This window comes from Crinia signifera, chromosome 4, assembly GCF_055691185.1.
Source record: "Crinia signifera chromosome 4, ASM5569118v1, whole genome shotgun sequence".
Classification (NCBI taxonomy): domain Eukaryota; kingdom Metazoa; phylum Chordata; class Amphibia; order Anura; family Myobatrachidae; genus Crinia; species Crinia signifera.
In genome coordinates, this window is record NC_139220.1 from 183,115,376 (window position 1) to 183,139,581 (window position 24,206).

Genomic DNA, 24,206 nt, shown 5'->3' on the forward strand with positions numbered 1-24,206 from the left:
TGCCTCCTCCACTGAATACATTCTTCTGGATGACTGGGATGACATTTGGGATGACATTTGGGATGACATTTTTATTTTTGTGTTACTGGTAGTGAAATGTTTCAACACGTGTATAGTGTAGGGGGGGGTACAAACTTTATTTCAACCCGGGGGGTATGTAGTGTGTTGTGTGTATGTAGTGCAGAACAAAAAAAATACTTTATACAAAAAAAAAAAAAATGAAGGGGTTAAAAAAAAATAAAATTGAAGGGGTTAAAAAAAAAAAAATTGAAGGGGTTAAAAAAACAAAAAAAAAGGTCCTGCACCAAAAATTGAGCACAGATGTTGGTCAGTAACGTCTGTCACTGAACAGCGCTCAAAGGCAACAGGAATTTGATCAAAAAAAAAAAAATAGATCAACCCTGTGCCGAAAAAGCTGATCAGTGATGTACGTCACTGATCAGCGCACAGTGGCCACAGGACACCCACAAAATCACAGTGTGTGTAAAAAAAAAAATTAAAAAAAGACCACACAGCACCCACAAAAAAAAAAAAAAAGGTGATCAGTGATGCGACACTGATTACCAGTGAGGGGCAGCAGGTGCACAACCTTTGGTGCAACTGGCAGCAACTGACAGGTATATATATAAAAAAAAAAAACCTCTGCGCCCCCAAAAAGTTGCTGATCACCTCAGATATAGTGATCAGCACAAAAGGCGGGGGTAGCAGACACAAAATATACACTCTCTATCACTCTCTGTCACTATCTCTCTCTATCTCTCACTATCTATCACTATCTATCACTATCTATCACACTGCAGCAGCAGCACTGACAGTTATATGTATAAAAAAAAACCTGCACCCCCAAAAAGGGGGGGTAGCAGACACAAAATATACACTCTCTATCACTCTCTGTCACTATCTCTCTCTATCTTTCTATCTCTCACTATCTATCACTATCTATCACTATGACACTGCAGCAGCAGCACTGACAGTTATATATATAAAAAAAAACCTGCACCCCCAAAAAAGAGGGGGGGGTAGCAGACACAAATCTCTCTATCTCTCACTATCTATTACTATCTATCACTATCTCTCACTATCTATCACTATCTATCACTATGACACTGCAGCAGCAGCGACAGTTATTTATATATAAAAAAACCCTGCACCCCCAAAAAGGGGGGGTAGCAGACACAAAATATAGCTCTCTCTGTCACTATCTCTCTATCTCTCTCTATCTCTCTCTCTCTATCTCTCTATCTCTCTATCACACTGCAGCAGCAGCAGGAAGTCTCAGGAAGTCAGATCCAGGAAGCGTCCAGCACGCTACAAGCAGTGATCAAGTGATCAGGTAAGGTATTTGCAAGGATCAGGTAAGTATTAGCAAGGATCAGGTCAGTATCACGGCAGATAGGCACGGTGACCGCTCTGCACGCTACTCCAGACCGGAATGGCGTCTGCAGCGCAGTCACCGTTAGTTTAAATGTCGCGCCTTGGCTGTGATTGGTCCGTGGGTCCCACGGACCAATCACAGCCTTGGGGGCAGGTGGGGTGAGGGTGGGGTGAGGTGTCATCGTCACCGATGACCCCCTCATGCCCCCTGACGCCCGGCGGTGATTGACACCTGTGTTACCAAGCGTCTGATTCGCTGGTAACACAGGAAAACGCTGTGAATGGCTGTTCACACTGAACAGCCAATCACAGCGATCGCCGACGGGGGGGCGACATCGCAGCCCCCCCTGGGCATGCAGGGACATGTCTGCTGTCAGGGACAGCAGACATCGTCCCTCTGTCACTGCGTCTCGAGACGCAGTGACAGTTTAAAGTCATGACGTATATATACGTCATGTGTCGGGAAGTACTTCCCGGCCATGACGTATATATACGTCAAATGTCGTGAAGGGGTTAATCAATAACACATTCATTATTATCAAGACACAATAGTCTAAAATATCATAACGGGATAAAAAATACACAATAAAAAGAAAAAGAAAAAGCACAACCGGTTGTGAAACGAATAACACTTAAAAAGGCATACTACCTATATTGCACATATATTAGTTAGTCAATAGGCAAGCATTATAAGCACAATATTGAGTTAGTAGATGAGCACAATAATTTTAAATTAGTCCATGGTGGTAACCCTCTTGTGCACTTTCTGAAAACCTCCAACGTGTTTCCGTGCCTAGCTTTTGCTCTCAGTGGCTTCCTCAGGGATAAACAGTGGCTTCCCTGAGGAAGCCGCTGAGAGCAAAAGCTAGGCGGGGAAACGCGTTGGAGTTATTCAGACAGTGCACAAGAGGGTTGTCACAATTGACATCCTTAATAAACCTGTCACCTATCCAAGAGTAAACTCTGGATAAAGTTGTTCCACAGGTTAATCGGCACCAACGACTGGGAGGCTCAGGAATGAGAAAGTGACAACCTGTAAGGTACCCTTGTGAATTAGTCTGGCCTGACATAAAAACTGGACATTTCTCTCCAAATATCATTATATCAATTCTGCTAATTAAAAGTACTTAAGCTTAACCGGTGATTCCCATCAGCATTTAACCATCAATGATGTCAGTTGCATGACACAGGATTGTCTACTAAGAAGTACTAATGGACTAATTTAAAATTATTGTGCTCATCCACTAACTCAATATTGTGCTTACAATGCTTGCCTATTGACTAATATATGTGCAATATAGGTGCTTTTTCTTTTTATTGTGTATTTTTTATCCCGTTATGATATTTTAGACTATTGTGTCTTGATATTAATGAATGTGTTATTGATTAACCCAAAATCCCACTATTGTGCAGTTCAATTTTCCACAGATATATTGCAGGCCCCAAAGCAAAAGTTTGCAAGGGCATTTATGTACCACCTAATGGTAAAAAATGTATATAACACATGAAGCTAACAGGGAATGTGGGCCCCTCTCAGCCGTGGGCCCCCATAATAGCTGAACTCCCCGCACCTATAGTAGCTACACCCCTGCTTTCACCTTTCAACTGGGCAAGCTCATGTCCGAACAAAAGTATATTGCAAAATGTATGTCAAAATGTTCTTTTTCTCATTGTATTTAGCAGTATAAAAGCAGATTGTGATAAATAAGGCCCCCAAATAAGTGTTCAGTTGTCGGCCTCCCTCTGCTCATCTGCAGCCCCCACAATGACTTGTTTTCTCAGCCAGAAATGCGTACATGACTGTATAATAAAATACAGCTTACGGAGTAGGAGCTGTCCTATCTGTCACACTGTCCTGCTATGTGCTGTCAAATAGACACTTGTGTGACTGGAACTTGGCATTTACATTTTTTGCTATGTGCTAGCAGCTCCGAGTCAGTACATGGGGGAACAGAGAGTCCATCTGCTGATTACTTTTAGCAATGACTAAGATTGGTAAGGATGTTGCTTGTGATCACATACTCAGGTGTACTCTTTAAGCTGGTACTAAAGGCTCTCACATGCGATGTGTTGGGTTACTGAGAATTTCTTCTGTAACTCATAGGGCAGTATTCAATGCTCCCGATTCACCGTTTTTTTTTTCGGCGAATCAGGCTGTTTTTATTCCTTGCGGTGAATCTTTTTCATTGAAAATCTGATTCACCCTATTCAATGTTCACTGTTCGACGAAAGCGACCAGTGAATGCCGGCCAGTTCTCCGTTTCATGATCGCTGCAATTCGCTGGTGTATTTTAATGGGGTTTTCACTGGGATTAGCCAAGAGTGTATTCAATGCTAGGATGGAGAACTGCTTTCACCATGATTCACTGTTTTGCATTCAACATCATTTTAAGGTGAACTGGTAAGTGATCTTTTAAAATGCAGGTTTTTTTTTTTTTTGGATGTAAAACAATCAGATTTGCAGCACATGAATATATATTTATTTTTTACATTATTATTTTACATTTTTTTTTTACACATTCGCCAGCAGGGAGTCGGGAGCCACTCATTAAATATTCACTTTATACTGGTCCCGTTCATTACATATAAACGAGCGAGACCAGTGAAGCGGCTCCCTACCCGTGTCCCCTGCCAGCTCTCCCGGGGGGGCAGCTTCTGCTGCCTGTGTCCCCGGGAGCCCTCCTATCCCGCACAAATTCTAGGGCACTCAGGCAGACATCTCCCTGCCTGCCGCCGCCCCCCGCTCCCTGCTGCGTTCACCGCAGGGGTTCAAATTCGCCATCAGGGACAGCGAGCCCCAGCGGCGTTGAATAGGGTGACAGGGAGTGCTGGCAGCGAATGCTGCAGCCCTCTGGAACTCTGCGAATGTGCAGCGAATCCTGGTCATTGAATACTGCCCATAATGTGAATCACACATTCACTATGCACTCACTATTTTACAATACATAGCAGTCTGCTACATTCCTACTAACCATGGTGTCCTTTATCTAAGATTAGATGGTGTCTGTTCATATAACTTGTGAATGTACTTACATCTTCTCACACCTTATATTGGGGGTGATTCAGGTTGATTTGCAAGAGCAAACTCCTTCTTTAATGGACAAAACCATGTGCACTGCAGGGGGGCAGATGTAACATGTTCAGAGAGAGTTACATTTGGGTAAGTAATTTTGTTTCTGTGCAGAGTAAATACTGGCTGCTTTATTTTTGCACTGCAATTTATATTTCAGTTTGAACACACCCCACCCACATCTAACTCCCTCTGCACATGTTACATCTGCCCCACCTGCAATGCACATGGTTTTGCCCATTAGAGAGAGATTTGGCTTTTTGGAGCCAATCTGAATTAGGCCCATTGTTCATTTTAACACAAAGGTACTGTGTGTGCCCAATCAATACATTTTTTTTGGTACTTGTGTATTTTGGCGGCGCCCCCGATGTCCGTCGTACGACGAACAGATCGCATCGCATGCCATGCACCCGATGGCATGCGATGCGATTTTGACCCCCTATACGACCAAAAATCGTATAAGCACCCTAAAGGGTGCTTTTGAGCACCCAAATGGGTGCTTACAATGTTAAATGCACCCCCACGCCACCCCCCACTATAAACGTGAACCCGAAGCGTGGCGAGCGCAGCGAGCCCGAGAGGGGCGGCGGTACGCGTCCTACGACCTTTTCATACCCCCACTATCCACGTCGGCGTGGAGTTGAGAATAGAATAGTGTGGCGAGCGCAGCGAGCCACCGAGCCCGAAGCGTGGCGAGGGGACGCGGATACCTTCACAGGTAAACGCGTCCCTTCGCGGGCTTCACAGGTATCCGCGTCCCCTCGCGGGGCTCGCTGCGCTCGCCACACTATTCTATTCTCAACTCCACGCCGACGTGGATAGTGGGGGTATGAAAAGGTCGTAGGACGCGTATCGCTGCACCTCGCGGGCTCGCTGCGCTCGCCACGCTTCGGGTTCACGTTTATAGTGGGGGGGTGGCGTGGGGGTGCATTTAACATTGTAAGCACCCATTTGGGTGCTTAACATTGTATAAGCACCCATTAGGGTGCTTATACAATGTTTAATCGCATCGCATCGTATGGCATCGTATGCCATGTACAATGGCATACAATTTCAAAATTGTATGCCATCGTGCACTATCGTACGATATCGCGTTGCATCGCATACCATCATATGCGTTATGGTATGCGATGCGATGGGCGCCGCCAAAATACACAAGTACCTTTTTTTTTATTATTTCCCAATCTTAAATGAATGAATTTGCAGGAACAATAGCCCGAGTAAAGGTAACTCTCAGTCACTTGCAGAAACATGGAAATTGAATGATAGTTTACCTTTCAGACCACACTACAGAAGAACAACTCTTTTTTAAGCATACACCTACCACCATTCAAGTAGCCCTACTGTTAGATAGTCTGTTGGGTGATATATCATACTGCATGATGCAAAATGGCCCCTGAGCCATTCAGTGTCAAAATATAGTTGGTCACATGTTTTATTTGGATGGGTTTTTATGGCTATAACCTTTTCTTCTTATTGTATCATGCTGCAGAACGTTTTGGTGGTTTCTTCCTAGGAATAATTATTATTTTTTTTTTTATTTAATTGATTATATTTTACTGGAAGGCTGTAGTAACTGCAGTTTGTGGACAATGTAAATGACTGACCCTTAAAAGCTGCCTATTACTGTTTTAGATTGACGCATCTTCACTTATTGCTGCCTCTGTTATGGCTGCTCCTTGTGCTCTTGCCCTCTCCAAGTTGGTTTATCCTGAAACTGAGGAATCTAAGTTCAAAAACGAGGAAGGTGTCAAGATACCAAGAGGGTAAGTCAGACCTAGTAGTTGCATACATTTTCCTATCATGTGTATCTGAGCCCCTTTTATAGGCAGTATTACGTGGGCTCACTTATCCCTCAGAGCTAGTCAATTAGCCCCAAAGTGAGTCTGCCAGCAGCACTTATATGGATTGTTTTAAACAGGAGTTTGGGTGGAAAAGAGTCTGGAACTGAAAAGCCTATGGCTACTACAAAGCTATGTTTCAAAAAACTTGCCATATATTATTGGCAGCTCAGTAAAAAGTCCACCATTTAATGGCGATCAGATATTATCAAATGATCCAATTCCATTCATTGTTTTAAGGCCCATACAGACACTACGATGTGTCACATCTTAACTACCATCGTTCATTTTCACCCTTGAAGTGAAAATGAACGACCTCAGCATTGCAGTGATCGCTGGTGCACGACGGATGAGAAACGACCACAAACGATGCAGGTCCTTTTTCTATTGAAAAAACAAACAATGTTAACGACCATAGCCAAATTGACCTGCATGCATTGACGATAGCTATGGTCTTTAACGACCCACGGGTACGCGCATCGTTTGTAATCGTCCATCATTCACAGCATAAACACTAGACGATGTTGAAAGATTCACCTTCTGAACGACCCTGAACGAAGTCGTTCTGAGTTGTTCAGGAGGTGATTTATAATGGGGTCGTTCATCATCATTAAGGCATCATCGTAGTGTCTGTATGGGCCTTAAGTCTCCTATGCAGTTGTTTACTTTACAAAAATATAAAAACACAAAATATATTTGCAGTGGTTATATTGTAAGCTCCTTAGAGCAGGGCCCTGTTCTCTCCTGTTGTCACAGCACTCTTCTTGTATTTCAACTACAGCTCTCTTACTCACCTACAATCTGTACCTGCATCTATACTCACCCACTTCCTTATATCTCAGTTGTGTTGTGTACTAAGAATTGTGCTTTAATTGTGTTATGTCTAGTTCTGTGTACCCTATACTGTTCTTTTGTGCTCTATATGTACGGTACTGGCTGGTGCAATCACCATGTGGCGCAGCTGATTGGCTGCCTGGGTGCTGCACCGCTCAGTAATGATATGTTCCCCATGTCTGTGTCCCTCATTAGAGTACATCTAGTATATATATATATATATATATATATATATATATATATATATATATATATCAGTACTGTTACTGGCTACCTATCTGGCTGTGCAATCACCATGTGGTGCCACAGAATGGCTGCTGTACAGCTCAGTAATTATATGTCTGTGTCCCTCATTAGAGTACATCTAGTATATATATATATATATATATATCTGTACTGTTACTGGCTACCTAGCTGGCTGTGCAATCATCATGTGGCGCCGCTGAATGGCTGCCTGGGTACTGCACAGCTCGGTAAATATGTTCCCCATGTTCGTGTTCCTTATTAGAATGCGTCTTGTGCATATCTGTATGTGTGATGTACATCTGTACTGCCATTATTGCCTGTTCCTTGTACTGATAACCCTTTGTATTGCAGTATGTGCATTGTAATTTTTAATGTCTGTAAAGCGCCTTGAGTCCTGTTGGAGAAAGTGCGCTATATAAATAAAACTTACTTACTTACTTACTATATTTGTAGCATAATCTGCATCTGACATTGACATGTGTATGTTCTTTTGTGCTGTAAGGGAGGAACGGACCATACTGGAAGCAGCCAGCAATGGGGCCTCTACCTCTGTGGGACTGGTTGCAAACATTGCAGCCAACCTGATTGCATTTATGGCCTTACTTGAATTTATTAATGCTGCTTTCTCCTGGCTGGGAGGAATGGTGGACTACCCAAAGCTCACACTACAGGTGAGAGAATGCAGCCAGGTTACAGTGTATAGTTTATAAACATCAGAGTACCCACCTTAACTTTTCTTGTAACTAACCTATATAATAAAAGGCTAATGTTGCTCTTACCCTCTATGGAGAGTGTTTAGGCACTGTGAGGGGAGGGGTGGGGTAAGGGTTAGGGTTGGGGTAAGGTTGCAGAGGGGGGGGGGGGCTAGAAAATAATGAGGAGGGTTAGAGTTAGGCTGTGGGAGATGGAGGGTTAGGCATCAGGTAGGGATGGTAAGGAGGTGGGGGGGGGGGTAAGTATACATACCTGGTGGGCATCCACTCATCAGGATGTCACTGATAATCTTTGACTGCTGGCATCCCACTAACCGGTCTCATGTATGTATTGCCTGTATGCATATGCCTCTAAAGGAAGAAATTAAGGCATATCGTTTAATACTTTTAATGAATGGGCACTTATCACACATTGGGCCTAATTCAGCACTGAAAAAAGGGACCAGAGACCAGTGCTATACAGATCTGGTGGGAGACATTTAAAATACAAATTAATAAAGCAGTGCAGTAAAATATAGTATTACCAACGATGCTGCTGTCCTGTTTAGGGCCGCTCAATGCCGCAATAAGAGAAAAAGACAGATGTAATTAGAGAATATAACCAGTAATATTATTATAAGCTAAACAGCTAATAGGTGGCCACTCTATTATAAAATCATGACACAATCACAATATAGTACATGTAAAATAAAACATGAATAAAACAGGTGATAAAACATAATAACATTTATGGTTAGGTGAAAGAGCCCTTCAAGCAGAGATTAGTAGCGTCTCTATATGGCAATAGGTGCTGAAAAATGTATCTGCAATTAGTAGTTTAGGATTAGTTGCTTGTAATTGCCAAAAATAATTTATAAGCAGTTCTTATGGGTGCATAAGGAAGTCAGCTTTATCCTCTAGGTAGTTTGTTAGCAATTAGTAAGCTAAGGCAGGTCGCTGTTGTTAATAAGCCTCATGGTTCCCTTACTGTGAGCAGGGCCGGCGCCACCACTAGGCAGCCTTAGGCATTTGCCTAGGGCGCCGGCCACTGGAGGGCGGAAGAAAGGAGCAGGAGGTCCCCCCAATGGAGGTGATCAACTCTCCCCCCCCCCCGAGCGATGCGGTGGGGCCCGTCTAGCATCACCCGGCACCATCCCCCCTGATGGAGCGGATGTGCGCCGGGCCTAGATGGAGGTGAGCGTCGATCTCCCTCCCTCCCCTACCCTCCCCACCCTGTGGAGCAATGCCCGGGCTTTACAGCACCTCACCTAGCACCGTCCGTCCCCTCCCCGCATGGAGCGGCGGCCGCAAACCCCCCCGCACGGAGCGATGGCCGCACACACACACCGCCACCCCCCACGGAGCGACGGCCACATTCTCCCCCCCCCCCAGCCGCACGGATCGAGCACCGGGCGGGTGAGCGCCGGGGCACCCCCCACCTGGGGCGCTCTGGTGCCACCGGCCCTGACTGTGAGTTCATTTGATGGTCATGTCTGGCCAGACAGAAAAATAAAAAGGTACCTTTGAAACCTTAGAAGATAAGGATGTCTTCTTGTGCCGCCCAGTTGCTGACGCTAAATTGTCTGAAGGGCAACTTTATCCGGAGTGGAACACCATAGGTTTGAATTACCGCAGAGTACAGACTAGGATCCTTGGATGCATATATGAGATGAATGTCTGGGTCTCTTAGATCTCTTACGCGTTTCCCAGCCTGGTGTAGGCCTCAGTGGCTTCCATGGAGAGAGAATTTGTACAGTGCAAAAAACAAACCTACAGTATGGTGTTCCACTCCGGATAAAGTTGCCCTAAAGACAATTCAGCGTCAGCAACTGGGCGGCACAAGAAGACATCCTTATCTTCTAAGGTTTCAAAGGTACCTTTTTTATTTTTCTGTCTGGCCAGATATGACCATCAAATAAACTCACAGTAAGGGAACCATGAGGCTTATTAACAACAGCGACCTGCCTTAACTTACTAATTGCTAACAAACTACCTAGAGGATAAAGCCGACTTCCTTATGCACCCATAAGAACTGCTTATAAATCATTTTTGGCAATTACAGGCAACTAATCCTAAACTACTAATTGCAGATTAATTGTTCAGCACCTATTGCCATATAGAGACGCTACTAATCTCTGCTTGAAGGGCTCTTTCACCTAACCATAAATGTTATTATGTTTTATCACCTGTTTTATTCATGTTTTATTTTACATGTACTATATTGTGATTGTGTCATGATTTTATAATAGAGTGGCCACCTAGTAGCTGTTAAGCTTATGATAATATTACTGGTTATATTCTCTAATTACATTTTTGTTATTTTAAAAGTATTCCAACCTTGCGCAGTGTTTTTTTTTTTTTCTCTGTCTAATTCAGCACTGGTTGTAAAATTGCTAAAAGCGTAATTCAGCGTTTTTAGCAATTCTACAACATACGCAGCTGCTGTGATCCATAAAATGACAGCCCGGTGCCTGCCTGTGCAAATAGCTACGTGCTATATCTGTAACGGTATGAATTGAGAGCTTTCTGGCACATATCCTTTTTGGGACCGGACTGGACCTTCCAACCATGGTACCCCTGTAAGTATGCTGTGGCGCACTAGAGTGCTGTGCATTGACAAAAATGCTGCTCTAGTTTAATTGGATCTAATTATTAATCCAATTTAGTTCATTTAGGGGGAAATTAACCCTTTGAGGGCCAAGTGAATTTGTCAAAATTGGTGTGAAAATTACTAAGCAAACATTTTTATTCATCATAATGAACTGCAATGTTTACCTTATATAGGAAATATAATCTTTTTTACACTAACTTTTTTTAACAACATTATATAATGTGAGCGACGATGCCATTTTTAGCCGATATTTTGCACATCTCTCACAGAGAAGTTCGCACTCAAAGGGTTAATATTCCATGCAGGACCAGCTGTTTTTTCTTCAAATATCAAAACAATCATTTAAAAACTGTATTTTGTCTTTACTCAGATTAACTTTGTTTTATATTTAATTGTGTTTGAAAAAGAAAAATAATGAATAAAATAAATGTAGTACTGTAGATATATCAGAAAACAAGCTTTCATTATCATACAATGGGGCAAATGTAATAGGGTGAGAGATTTTGGGAGAGTTTTCCCATTTTTTAAAATCGGCAACAATTTACATGGTAAAATCAACCTGGTTTTGCAGTGTAACTGATTGCTGCTTTAAAAAAATGGGAAAACTCTCCCAAAACCTCTCACTTTTCTGATTTTCACACCCTATTACATTTAGCCCAATATATCATTTTAATGTAATTCAGGCTAAGAATTCATTAGTTAACAAACATGTTTGATCTCCAGCTGATCCTCTCCTACATTTTCATGCCGGTGGCCTTCATGATGGGAGTAAAGTGGGAGGAAGCAGGCCAAGTTGGCGAGATGCTGGGGACAAAGATCATTTTAAATGAGTTTGTAGCATACAGGATGTTGGCTGATTACAAGGCTAACCGCGTAGATGGCGTTGAGGAATGGATAGATGGAACCAAGCAGTGGATATCGGCAAGTATATCACAATGAGTTCCTTGTTAAGCCAATTTAATCCTAAATATAAATATACAAACGTGTATGGATCATTAGATCACCACAATGTTGGTCGACAGTCATTAGGTCGACACCATTAGGTCGATATGCAGGAAGGTCGACATGAGTCTAGGTCGACATGGGTTAGGTCGACATGGGATTTAAAAAATTTTTTATTCCGAATGTTAATACAGTAGACATGGACACTGAAATGTAGCACCGCGTCCCCTTGCATGGCTCGCTGCATTCGCCATGCTTTGGGCACTATTTTATTCTCCCAACATGCCCTAGTGCAGGGCTGGGCAACACCGGCCCTCCAGATGTTGATGAACTACACATCCCAGCATGCCTTGCATCAGTTTCAGCATGGCCACATAGCAAAACTAAGCTGGGATGTGTAGTTCATTAACATCTGGAGGGTCGGTGTTGCCCAGCCCTGCCCTAGTGGATGGTAGGGCATGAAATACCACCTGTCGGCAAATGTCGGCTCAAAAAATTGTGAAAAACCCCATGTCAACCTTTTGACTGCCGACCTAATGAGTCTGTTGACCTAATGACCCTGTCGACCTAGACTCATGTGGACCTAAATGCATGTCGTCCTAATGATTGTCAACAATCATGCTGGTGACCCAATGATCATATCCCATACAAACATACCAAGGCAATGTCAGGAATTCAGTGTAAATATCTTTGAAATCTTTTTTTTTTTTTTGTAATGAAAAGTAATGTAAGTTATGACCTACAAATACACTGTCTGATAAGCTTTGCACTTGTAACATTGCCTACAATCTAAGGAGAGGGTTACTTAGTTCTATAATTTGGCTTTTACAATATGTTTTAAACGCTCTTGTAAAAGCTTGAACAATATACAACATTTTTGGCTTTATTTAGAGTTGTGTTGTATATGCCCATACTGTTCTGTAGAGTTAAGTGAATATGTGGAAGCAGTCACACCACAGTCAAATCTACCCTGATTGAGCACACATGCAGAAATTGGGATTGGAAAAGGGAAAGGGGAGACATGATAGACATGTTCAAATATATCAAGGGTTTTAACAAGCTCCAGGAGGAAAACATTCTTCAAAAGAGGGGAGTATTAGAACTTGAGCACATGCACAGAGACTGGAGGGAGGTAGGTTCAGGGGGAAATCTGAGGAAAAGGTTACTTCACAGAAAGAGTAGCAGACATGTGGAATAGTCTACCATCAAAGGAGAACAGTAGAACAATTTAAAGATGCATGGGACAGACATAAGGATATCCATACAAAGAAATAAGGATTAATATGGTATAAACATAACAATTTAGTTAAAAAGGGGCAGACTACATGGGCCAAATTGTTTTTTTCTACTGTCAAATTCTATGTTCCTATGTTTAAATTAAAGGCAGATGCATACAAGGTGGCAGGTGCATAACAGATGTATGCAAGGAGGTTAGGAAACATCTTGATTCCAATGCTAGAGTAGGTTTTATTGAAAATATACAGGTGATATAAGATAAACAGTCAATAATATAGTGTCAGTTTTTCTTGAGCTAAGTATGGTATAGCTGTAAAGCACTGTCATGTTCCAAGAACACCATAATAGGCTTGAGCTCATACAGACCCTTTTATTGAGCAAAGTAAACAACATGCACCTGCAGTCTAATCAGCTTGACTTTTAAGTCTGGTGATTTAGACATGTGATTTACTTTATTTGTTGATTAACAGTATTTTATATAGCACAGCAAATTCCATTGTCCTTTACAATTGGAAATAGTGATATAATAGACTGGATAGTTACAGTCAGTCAAAATGCTAGGAAGACACTGCTCGCAAGTTTACAATATATAGTGAAAAAAGGCATTGATGCACAAGGATAGGTATTATCTAATGCATAATGGTCCATCAGATTGCAAAGGTTCTTGGTGGGATGTGTGACCCAGCAGTATAGGCCAGGGGTCATGAGGATGAGAAAGTGAGAAATAGAAAATAAGTGAGGATATATTTGGATTGTACAGTGGGGATGTAATTGAATAGGAAAGGTTTATGAAGGTTAGTTGGGCAGTTCAGGGAATGCTTGAAGGTTTGGAGACTAGAGGAGACTCTTGTTGTGTGGGAGGGCATTCTACAGAGTGGGTGCAGTCCGAATAAAGTCCTGCAGTCATGAATGGCAGTGAATAATGAGTGTGGATGAGACACTTTGTTTGGTTAATGGCCTTGTGTGCAAGTAAAATTATTTTATATTGAATAAAGTAGAATAGAGGCAACCAATGGAGGGACTGGCAGCAGTTGTGCAAATGCTGAACATCTGGTGGGGAAGATAAGCCTCAAATCTGCATTTAGGATGGATTGTAGAAGTGAGAGTCTGTATTGGGAACATTGCTAGCAATGTTCTCCCATTGAGTAGCAAGTAGAGCTGACATATTATGTTGCTGATGACATGCAGAAGCATTCACCGTCAGCGTCATAGTGTGTACACACTGGACTATTTCAACATTTTGTTGTTCTGACCCATTAGAATCGTCAAAATCATTTAAAAAAATCATGAGTACCCAGCTTAAGAGGAGCTGGGCACAGGAGAAGATATAATGCTTCTGTCACACTGTAACGGGAAGATGTGAATCTAAATAAAATAAAATTCAGAAACATTTCTTTAAGTTTCAGCTTTATTAGCTATGCATCCTTATATACTGTACATGTGTTTCCAGACATAAATGAAATCTAAAACCAGCTTTGATTTACAGGAACGATCAGAGGTCATCACCACCTTTGCCCTGTGTGGATTTGCTAACATTAGCTCCATTGGCATCATGCTGGGAGGGTTATGTACGTATATTTTATTACACAAGTTCTTTCTACGATGAAATAGAATAAATAATGAAGTTATTTCGATAGTAAAAGTTCCATAAACTAAAACAGATTTGTGAATTTATGGTCAAAATTACTGATGTCATTTACAAATGTTCTTTTTCTGTATATCATAGCCACCATGGCGATGGAGCGCAAAGGTGACCTTGCCAAGGTGGTACTCCGGGCTCTGATGACTGGAGCATGTGTCTCATTTGTAAATGCATGTGTTGCAGGTAGGTTCAGACAGGTCTGCTAATTCTGGAGAGGGCATTAATTATAACTTACTACTCTTACATACAGTACATAACAGGGTTTTTTTTGTAGGATAGTCTTGAGTTTTGGTAATTAGACATTTGATCATAGGTGCTTAGTCATTTGGTCATATAAAATAAGTAATTAGGAAATAGATTGGGTGTTCTCCCAATTCCATAGATCTCATCATAGTACTCATCAGTATTATTGCACTTGTTACAAGGTTATGTTTTATATATTGTTTCTCAGTTTAATAGGCACTTATTTTGGCAAGGTTGATAATATAACATTTTAGATTTATTTACATTACTAGCTGAGGTACCCAGTGTTGCTCGGGATTGGTTGTGCAATTAGCATTATTTGAACTTTACCCTTCTTTTGTTTTAAGCTTAACCATTCGCCATGCCCATGGTGTGACCGGCATACACATGTCTGTGGCATACTGTACACCAGATTGATCTCCGGCCTGACTGCACAGGTTGTGCAATCTATTGTGTGCACATTGTGTGTTGAGCCTCAGATCATACGGTCGGCACGTATGATCCATCGGCTTTGCTTGTGGTGGTAGGCAGATCGTATGAGCTTTTAAAACACATACGATCTCTCTCACAACCACTCACACAAACTGCATATGATTAGGTAATGTGCAGGTCGTTCTGATGTATGGCCAGCTTTAAACCCCATGTCCCATGTACCACTCTATGTTATGCAATTCTGCAATATCTTGCATCCCTGACCCACTTTGTGTATAGGCTGGACCCTTTTAGGACCCCAGGACCCCCACAGGAGTGCTAGGTGTGCCTTATAGCCACACTTCTTTTTTTGTAGATTGTAAGTCATATGTGTACAACGTTTAGTGTAAATTGCTTCAGGCACTCCAGAGTTATGCTTGAACAAAAATACACACATACATACATACATACATACATACACACATACATCAATATATATATATATATATATATATATATATATATATATATATATATATATATATATAGCTAAAATGTTAACTGCTTACTTAACTAAGTCATACATAAAATAATGTCCAAAGACCGTACCATATCTCAACAAAAAATTAAACATAAATGCATTCAGTGTAATACTGTAGCTACTTGGTAAGGAAGAGAGGAACTTTTCAATAATTGGTTCATTAAATTCAATCCAAACCTGAAAATAACAACAACCTTTTATATTCCAGGAATTTTATTTACCCCAAGAGAGGAAGTAAATTGTATAGACTTTCTTGGCAATGCAGAGCTTTTTAGGAACACAAGCTATAACCTTTTTGTTTGTTGTAAAAGCCTTTTTGGAAGGTAAGTGTGTTCAGAATTTTACAAATTGTGAAAAATAAGTATTTTGTGTTAAGTATAAGAATACCTATGGATGGCTCTAATTTTCTACCAATTAGTTTGTTGATGAACATAGGAATTACTCAAGAAACAATAGATAATGCATCAGAAATGAGGATACCTGGGGACTGAATCAGATGTGGTTGCAGTCACTATAATTGTTGTCTACATTGAAGCAGCAGTTATAGATCTAATATGTTATTATCACAGCATTGGATTATTGGATTTTTGAAGACTGCTGGCAGTCTAGATAGAAGCTTATCTTTAAGAATTGGATCCATCTTTAATACATTGCAAATGTATTTTAATAAATTGTGTGTGTCTATTGTTAATGATAATTGTAGGTAGTGGCAAACATCACAATGTACTTCTCCTTATATTGCAAAAGATTAGGTGTATCTACATTTTTTATTCTATTAGATACTTCCAACAATAATAAATCAGATGGATATTCTTTATCCTTAAATATATCCACATATACTTTCCCTTATTCCTCACAGATCTTACCATCTGTGAAATTACGCTTACTTTAGTAAAATTAAGAATAAGGAACGTTGTTTTTCCATGAATTAATTAATGTAATTAACTACTGGTATCAACTTACTTTTATATATGTTTTCCCCTTCTCCCAGATCCAAGAACATGATTTTTTTTATTTTATTTATGTTCAATATGAACTTTATATCCATGTCATTAGTAGAGATGTAGTATAAAAAATAATGTAAAAACTTCACCAGAGCCTTCCCATTTTATTAAAATGTCAACATCATCAATATATTTTGTATATTTCTTTTTCATTTTCAAAGGGGTTATGGTTATGAGTGCCAGATGGCGGACAGACAATTGGGATTCCAACAGTCATTACACCGACGTCAGAATCCTGACTGTTAAAACCCGGACACTCTGGGTTTCGACGGCCACCAGCTATTCTCCCTCCTGGGGGTCCATGACCCCTAGGAGGGAGAATAGAATTGGTGGCGAGGAGCCACAGTGCCCGCAAGGGGTTTTCGTTGCGCTCCCCCCCGCTGTCTGAGTCCAGGAAGTCGGGATCTCGATGTCGGGATAATGACTGTCGGTATCCTATACCACACCCATGGTTATAGATATAATTCTTCTTTCAACAACCCATAAATAAATAAGTAAAGCTAGGGGCAAATGATGTCCCTATGGCCATTCCACATATCTGCTGCTTAAAGGTGTCTAAAAATGTAAAATACTTATGGTTCAATATAAAAATTATAGAATCACATATAATTTCTTCTGATTTTTATTAACCCTGTTAGTGCTAACATTGCTCTGAGCAATCCTCAAAATATCCGCTAAAAAATGCCAGCATCACTCACAGCGACTGTTTTTTTGTATAAATAAATACAAATACAGCCAACTCCATTGATTGAAGTTACTGTAGTTAAATATTGCACCCAAAAAAAAGAACAGCTGGCATTTTTAACGGATATTTTAAGGTTCTCTAACACTGTTGGCACTCAAAGGGTTATCTGAAATATCTTGTTTTAAAAATGCCACATGCATCAACACTTTGTATCTTCAGTGCAAGTAAAATGGCTACAGTATGTTAATTGCCACCCATTGCCAATATGACTCCTTTCATATCCTTTATTATTTGTAATATGCTTGTGTTATCCTTAAGATTCTACATTTATTTTATATATTTTAATGTGTACATATTTCTAAATAAAAAAGTGATAAATGTATTTAGAAATATGTACACATATTAAAATAAATGTAGCAATGTAGTATGGGTCCAGAACTTACGCAAAGTAGCAAACATCAATGCTTTGCCGTATGCAATGCTTAACCACTAAGAAACCTTAATTATGACCCTTCCTTTTTGCCATTTGCACCTTTTCCCACCCAAAACACAGTATGTAATGACATTTTACTGGATAATACTGGATAATACAAGTTCAGACAGCTTTCAGTTTGTTGACCAATGTTTATATTTACTTTGTATGCATACTTTTTTTTTTACTTTTTCAAAAACTGGTCCAATATTATGGGGTCTATACCTGAAGTTGAATTGTTACTTTTCACTATATGTCCCACCTTCATTTATACTTGCCTTTCCAATGATGCTTTCCGATATCCACCATGGTTTTGGCTTCAGCTGCTTATAAGTGCAAACTGTGGAAAGGCGAAGGCAGGTTCTTTCTGCACATGCGGTGTTAGAGTTTAGGAGAGCCTGCAGGGGCTTCTGGGAGTACAAGGGCAGAGCCAGAACTGGTGCTGGGCTACCAGACAGTGCATTAGCAACTTATTGTATTGTAGTTCACATTATGCTATCCTGAAATGGTGAATGTATACATGGCTCTCGGATGGAAGAACATTCTGTCCTTTAATGAATCAGACTCACCATATTAAAAATGCACAGTGGGGACACCTTTTGAGAAGTCAGGAACTTCTCCATGGAAATCCACTCCATGAATAGCCCACAGCAGCTCTATGAAGAGACCCCTTTGTGCTTTATTTTCATTTTGACTGTATGTTCTTGAAAATGTTTTTGAAATTGAGTCATCAATCTATTGTTAAGTTTTAGTCTTTGCTAACCTTGTCCTATTAACCTAGTCCCCAATAGTTTGCACTAGCTATTCTCTAAATACACCTCCTCTAATAAATAACATATGTATTTTGTTCTGTTAGATAGCTCAAAACAAGGGTGTAGCCAAGGTGGCAGGGAGTGCAGTTGGTTTGGGGCTAAATGCTGGAAGGGGCCCATATTCCTTGTCAAAGTTACTAGTGTATTATACATATTCCACCATTGGGTGTTACATGGGGCCCTTACAAGGTTTTGCCTTGTGATCTACAATATAGTTAGCCACCTGGACCTGCTTATCAAAATGAACTGAAGGACATTATAATGTTACAAAATATGAACTGGGGCACTATAGTCATAATATTAACCAGCAGCAGCACTCTAATGTGGCATAATATCAACTGGAGAAACAGTGTGTCATAATGTGAATTGGAGGTACTGTGTTACATAATGTGTATGGACAGCTCTACAATGTGACATAATGTGAACGAGGGTGCAACTACAGGATGCTTCATATAATAAACTAGCACACTACACTATGGGGCATAACATTAACTGAGACAATATTACGGTTCAGAAAATAAAGTGGGGCACCACGACGGGGCAAAAAAAATAACAGGTGCGTCCCACTAAAAAATATTGGTCCAGGCATGGAGGCGGGCTTCAAAATGTTGCTATGGAGCTCACAAAGTTCTGGCTATGCACATGTTTTCAAGTCCATGCAGGAAGGTAGTCACATTATTCTAGATGGTTTTAATATACATTGTATCTATTATCGTAAAGTAGACTGCAACAGTGGTGGATTTCCCACCAGGCATGTGAAGGACGTGCCTCTTGGTGACATTTTGGGGGGGGGGGGGGGGACACGACACTGTGCTTTTTTTGGATCTGGTGAGAGAGATGGCATGGGTAAGTTTATTGTGGTGGTGATGGTGGAGGAGGGAGGGGTTGAAGTTGGTAGTCATAAGGCCCCAACATGAAGTGACGAATAATGTTGTGACTAGGGACGGCCTGACCCCCTAAATTCATCTCTGGGCTGCAAGTTTTCAAGGGAATATAGTAGGGAATTAAACTAGCCACACTAAATTACCAGCTAAATGATCACTGGCGATAATACAATTAAATCTGACGGCCGTCAATATCAGGGTTTTTGTTTCACATGCCCGGAGGAAGGAAAATCTGCAATAAATGCTGTTGTTTTGCAGCCATGATCGTGAAAACACATGGACCATGAAAAAATAGCATTATTCGAATTGGCCAACAAAACCATTGGACAAAAAAATAACGATAACGCCTTCCCTCCCTCCATAATGTATAATACATTGCTGTACTCTTTTTAGAAACTGGAGGCAGAGTACACGTCTTCTGTCATTCCTATTGTGACATTATGAATGTTTACTTGGATATGCCCCAATTTTTATTAAGGCATTCTCATGAAATGCTACAGGGTTTTGTTTTGTCTGCACAAGTTTTGTCTGAACATTGTAACAAACTGATGAGGCAGATTTCAAGACTGTTCCAATAATTTTAGTGTAGTTAATTTATCCACATATGCAAACATAAAAAGCCCACTTAAATGTGCAAATTTTTTCCACTTTTCACGTGAGGTCATTATTTTGTTTAGTATGTAAAGACGTTCTAGAAACACATTTTGAGATATGGAATCTCAAACTTACAGTGGAAGGATAAAGCCACCAGTGGTATGCTGTTTGTGATATGCTATGTCCACACACGTTTCCACAAACCTGAGGATGGGTTAAGTAAAAGGTGACCTTTCCATCAGTGGGGGTTGGACATTGTGGGAACAAAATCTTTCAGGTGCCTTTTTTCCGTGTAGCTTTATTTCAGTATAGCAAGGGTAGGCAATAACTGGGCCTCCAGCTGTGGTTTTCTGTTGCCTCATGAGATTGCCATTTTTTTATTAGAAAGAAATTGGTGTATTATAATCATTATATGAATATCTGTAACCTCAACTAAATGTCATGTTGATTTAATATTATCTTCCAGTTATATGTTTCTTTATGGTTGATTATACTAGTGGCAGAAGCGGCAATTTTATTTTACTAGTTACGTAAAAAAAAACCAATAATAATGACAGTACATATACTATATTTTTTCTCAATGCAGCACCTTTACAACAAATGGGACATTAATATTTACAAATGGATGGGAACATGTGTCAAATTCTACTCTGGCTCTCAACAATTGCTGCACCTTTTACAATAATACGGTATGCAGTGGTCTGTAACCAGTTGGCTGCCTTTGAACTGTGAACATCATGCATCAATGGGGTAAACCAGTCAAGAATCTGCAACAGGAATTATTGTCCACTGATGAACCAATTTTAGGAGTGCAGCTGAGAGTTCAACCTCATTCCTATGAACTGTAATTAATATTGTGAAGTGCCATGCGTACAGAAAAACATTCACATCACTTATTTATAATTTCATGTAACTTTATTTTAACAGTGCTTCAGTTTTCAACTTCTTGTCCTTGTCTTCTTTTTGAAGACCTCAACCTGTTTGGCGTGGATTTTACACGTCAATAACATATATTATTACACTTTTTAATATTGTATGCTGACTTTAATAAGGAGCTTGGAGCCTTATTTTCTGTTCCAAATGTCATGTTTCAGTCATCTGAAAGCAACGGCAGACTCTACTTGACTATGTTTACATATTGCTATAAAACTGATAATATCATCATGTATGAAGAATCTTCCTCCGTATGGATCGCCAATAATTGTGTCATTGTTTTGGTTGTTATACTTATTTGTCTTTGTTTTGTAAATCTCATAAACTAATAAAAATAGTAAATGAAACAAAACTGTCAAAGTCACTGTGCAAAAAAGTAGAAAATAAACCTCCTTAGGGAAAAAATGGTACTGTAATAGTGTGTACACACGGGGCAATATGGCTTCCGATGTTGCAGGTATAGTGAACATCGGAAGCCATATCGCATGCTTTTTTAGGGCTTGCGAGCCCGATGCGCTGCCGATGAGCGCTCCCATGTGAGCACAAATCGGCAGTGAAATAGAGAGGGCAGCCAAGACTATATAGTAAGTTATTTTTATAGCGCACTTGGTTCTTGCGTAGTTTCACGGCGCCAGCATGGGTTGTATGCTCCCCAAACTATCTAAAATAAAGTAACTTAACTCCATGCCAACGTGGATAGTTCATACCCCCACTATCCACGTTGGCATGGAGTTGATTTTAGATAGCGTGGCAAGCGTAGCGAGCCACCGAGCCCGCAGCGTGGGCGAGCGAAGCGAGCCCCGTAAGGGGACTCAGATGCACGGCGCCATGCTGGCGCCTTGAAACTACACAAGTACCGTGCACTTTCTCCAACAGAACTCAAGGCTAATTAACATTAGCTAATGTAAGAAATACCTTCAGTTGCATAGAGGTTACCTTGGGTTCCTGTGAGATCTTGCAATGTTTTAGAGGACTTTCTCTTGGTGTGTTCTTCGGTGGTGGACCACTCCTGGGAAGGGTAATAATGGTCTGGAATGTACATAATTTGTCTGACTGTTGGTGGAGGCCAAACCTTTTCCAGCCTGATGAGCATCACTAACTCTTCTGAGGTTCTCAGAAAACTCCTTTGTTCGTGGCATCATGCACTTCCACAAACATGTGTCTTTTAAAAAGACAGGCCGTCCTCTCACACCTGCTTGTCATCCCATAGATTGAAAATACTTTACTCTAATTTCACTTTCAAAATATCTACTGAGCCTAAAAGTTAACATTCATTTAACACTCAGAGATATAGGATATTGTCCAATTTCAGCACCACTGTAGTAATAAATCTCATAGTTTTTATGCAGAAAAGGTTGCCACATGAACACATGGTCAACATGCGTTTTTCACAATTTTCACCATGCTTCAAGCCAGGTGCCTTGGTCCGCTACCGCTGCACATGGCACACTTTACCGTTCCCAGTCTATGTGAATGTTAACGTATAAAAAGGTCCAAAAAAATGGGAAATGTATTTGTGAAAATTCAAGTTTTGACTATTGCCGTGTCGACGTTTTGCCTGCGTTGACATTTTGTCAATGTCAATCTAGTGTTGACCTATTGACTGTCAAACTATACATTGTTGACCTATCATTGGGATCCTTCTTTTTAGCATAGGGCACCAAAATGTATAGTTAAGGTGCGTACACACAGGGGCGATTTTGTGCAAAATCGCAGGAAATATGGTCGCTGAGCGACCATATTGCCCGCAATGGGAGTGTGCACCGGTGATATATCGCCGGGTGCGTGCTCCCGTTTTTGCCCCTGTGGTGATCGCTGGTCGCAGGAACATGCTCCTGCGACCAGCTGATTACCACTGCCGGGCTCCCCCCGGCAGTTTCTTTTTCATCAGCGACCATCTCTGGTCGCTGATGTAAAGTAGAAACTGAGCAATATATGGCTCAGCCATATATTGCTCAGCAATATATGGCTGAGCAATATATCTCCCCCGTGTGTACACAGCATTACAGCTCTAACTTATGTATTGTTGATAAAAATAGAAATCAAGTAATATAAAAGCAAAATAACCTAGAAATTTAACATTAAGTACAGTAGATGAATACATATTGGCTCCCTTATAATTCACACTAATAAAATAAAAAAGTTCTAAAATGTATTTTTAATAAATGTATAATTACTGTAAGTAAATAGCTAAAGCTACCCAGCATGAAAGCCCAGCTGGCTATACACTTGGAAATTTATTGCGCAATCTGGCTGATTGGAACAAAAATCTGGTAATATTTGCATGACAGTTTTGGTCAGTTTTCCAGCATTTCAAAGCAAATGGTCAACTGTCTTCTGCTCTCATCCATTACCAGGTTTTTGTTCTAACCAGCCAGATTGCGCAATAAATCTCCAAGTGTATGGCCAGCTTTATTGAACCCTCTAAGAATCAAACCCCATGGTAAGTGAATATATATGAAGGATAACAAAAATATCTATTCATAAAACTGCTATATTAAAACTGCTAGAATAATGTATTTATTGCCCTAAATAAATGTCTCTAATATATAACCATTTGTTAGGTATGTGGTATTAGCACAGATAAAACATAATTTTTTCAGGATGAAGTATATGCGGCTTCCCATCATAGTATATAAATGGGATTTTTAAGACATGACCTATTAAAAGTTAAATTTTATGTGAAATAAATTTTTTTTGTCCTAGTGCGTCCCCAGAATAACAGTCCTTTTTTCTTCTTACCTTTTGGTTAAACTATTGCTGTTTGGGAACTGCACCCCCACAAAATCGATCAAATTTAATGTGGGGATTTGATCTGTTGATCAGACCTATCTAAAAATTATATACAGAGTGCAGACATACCCCCAGCTCCGTAAAGGAGCTAACTTGTTCTCTACATTAAAGTTTTTCCTGTTAAACTCAGTTTCCAGTATGTCTAGCACCTAATGTATTGATATTTAATCAGAATTATTATCATTCATTTAATAATATTATTCAAAATTACTTGACAACCAGGACCTCCTTTAAGGATATAAATAAATATTCAACATAAACCTAGGACTCTTTAGTGATCTGAAAAGACACCATTCGTGGTGACCACGAAGACCCACTGTAACCAAGAAATATCAATACAAGTGCC

At 40.4% G+C, this 24,206-nt stretch overlaps 1 protein-coding gene across 1 annotated transcript in view; it reads left to right on the plus strand.

Annotated features, from left to right (window-relative positions):
• LOC146072469 (sodium/nucleoside cotransporter 2-like) overlaps positions 1–21,324 on the plus strand; it is a 67,150-nt gene extending 45,826 nt beyond the window's left edge. The window contains exons 12-18 of the mRNA XM_083179697.1: positions 6,080–6,210; positions 7,868–8,036; positions 11,392–11,589; positions 14,333–14,414; positions 14,573–14,671; positions 15,892–16,006; positions 20,721–21,324. Coding sequence (XP_083035823.1) covers positions 6,080–6,210; positions 7,868–8,036; positions 11,392–11,589; positions 14,333–14,414; positions 14,573–14,671; positions 15,892–16,006; positions 20,721–20,841 — 915 coding nt within the window. The 3' untranslated portion in view covers positions 20,842–21,324. The remainder of the gene's footprint in view (positions 1–6,079; positions 6,211–7,867; positions 8,037–11,391; positions 11,590–14,332; positions 14,415–14,572; positions 14,672–15,891; positions 16,007–20,720) is intronic.
• The last annotated feature ends 2,882 nt before the right edge of the window (positions 21,325–24,206 follow it).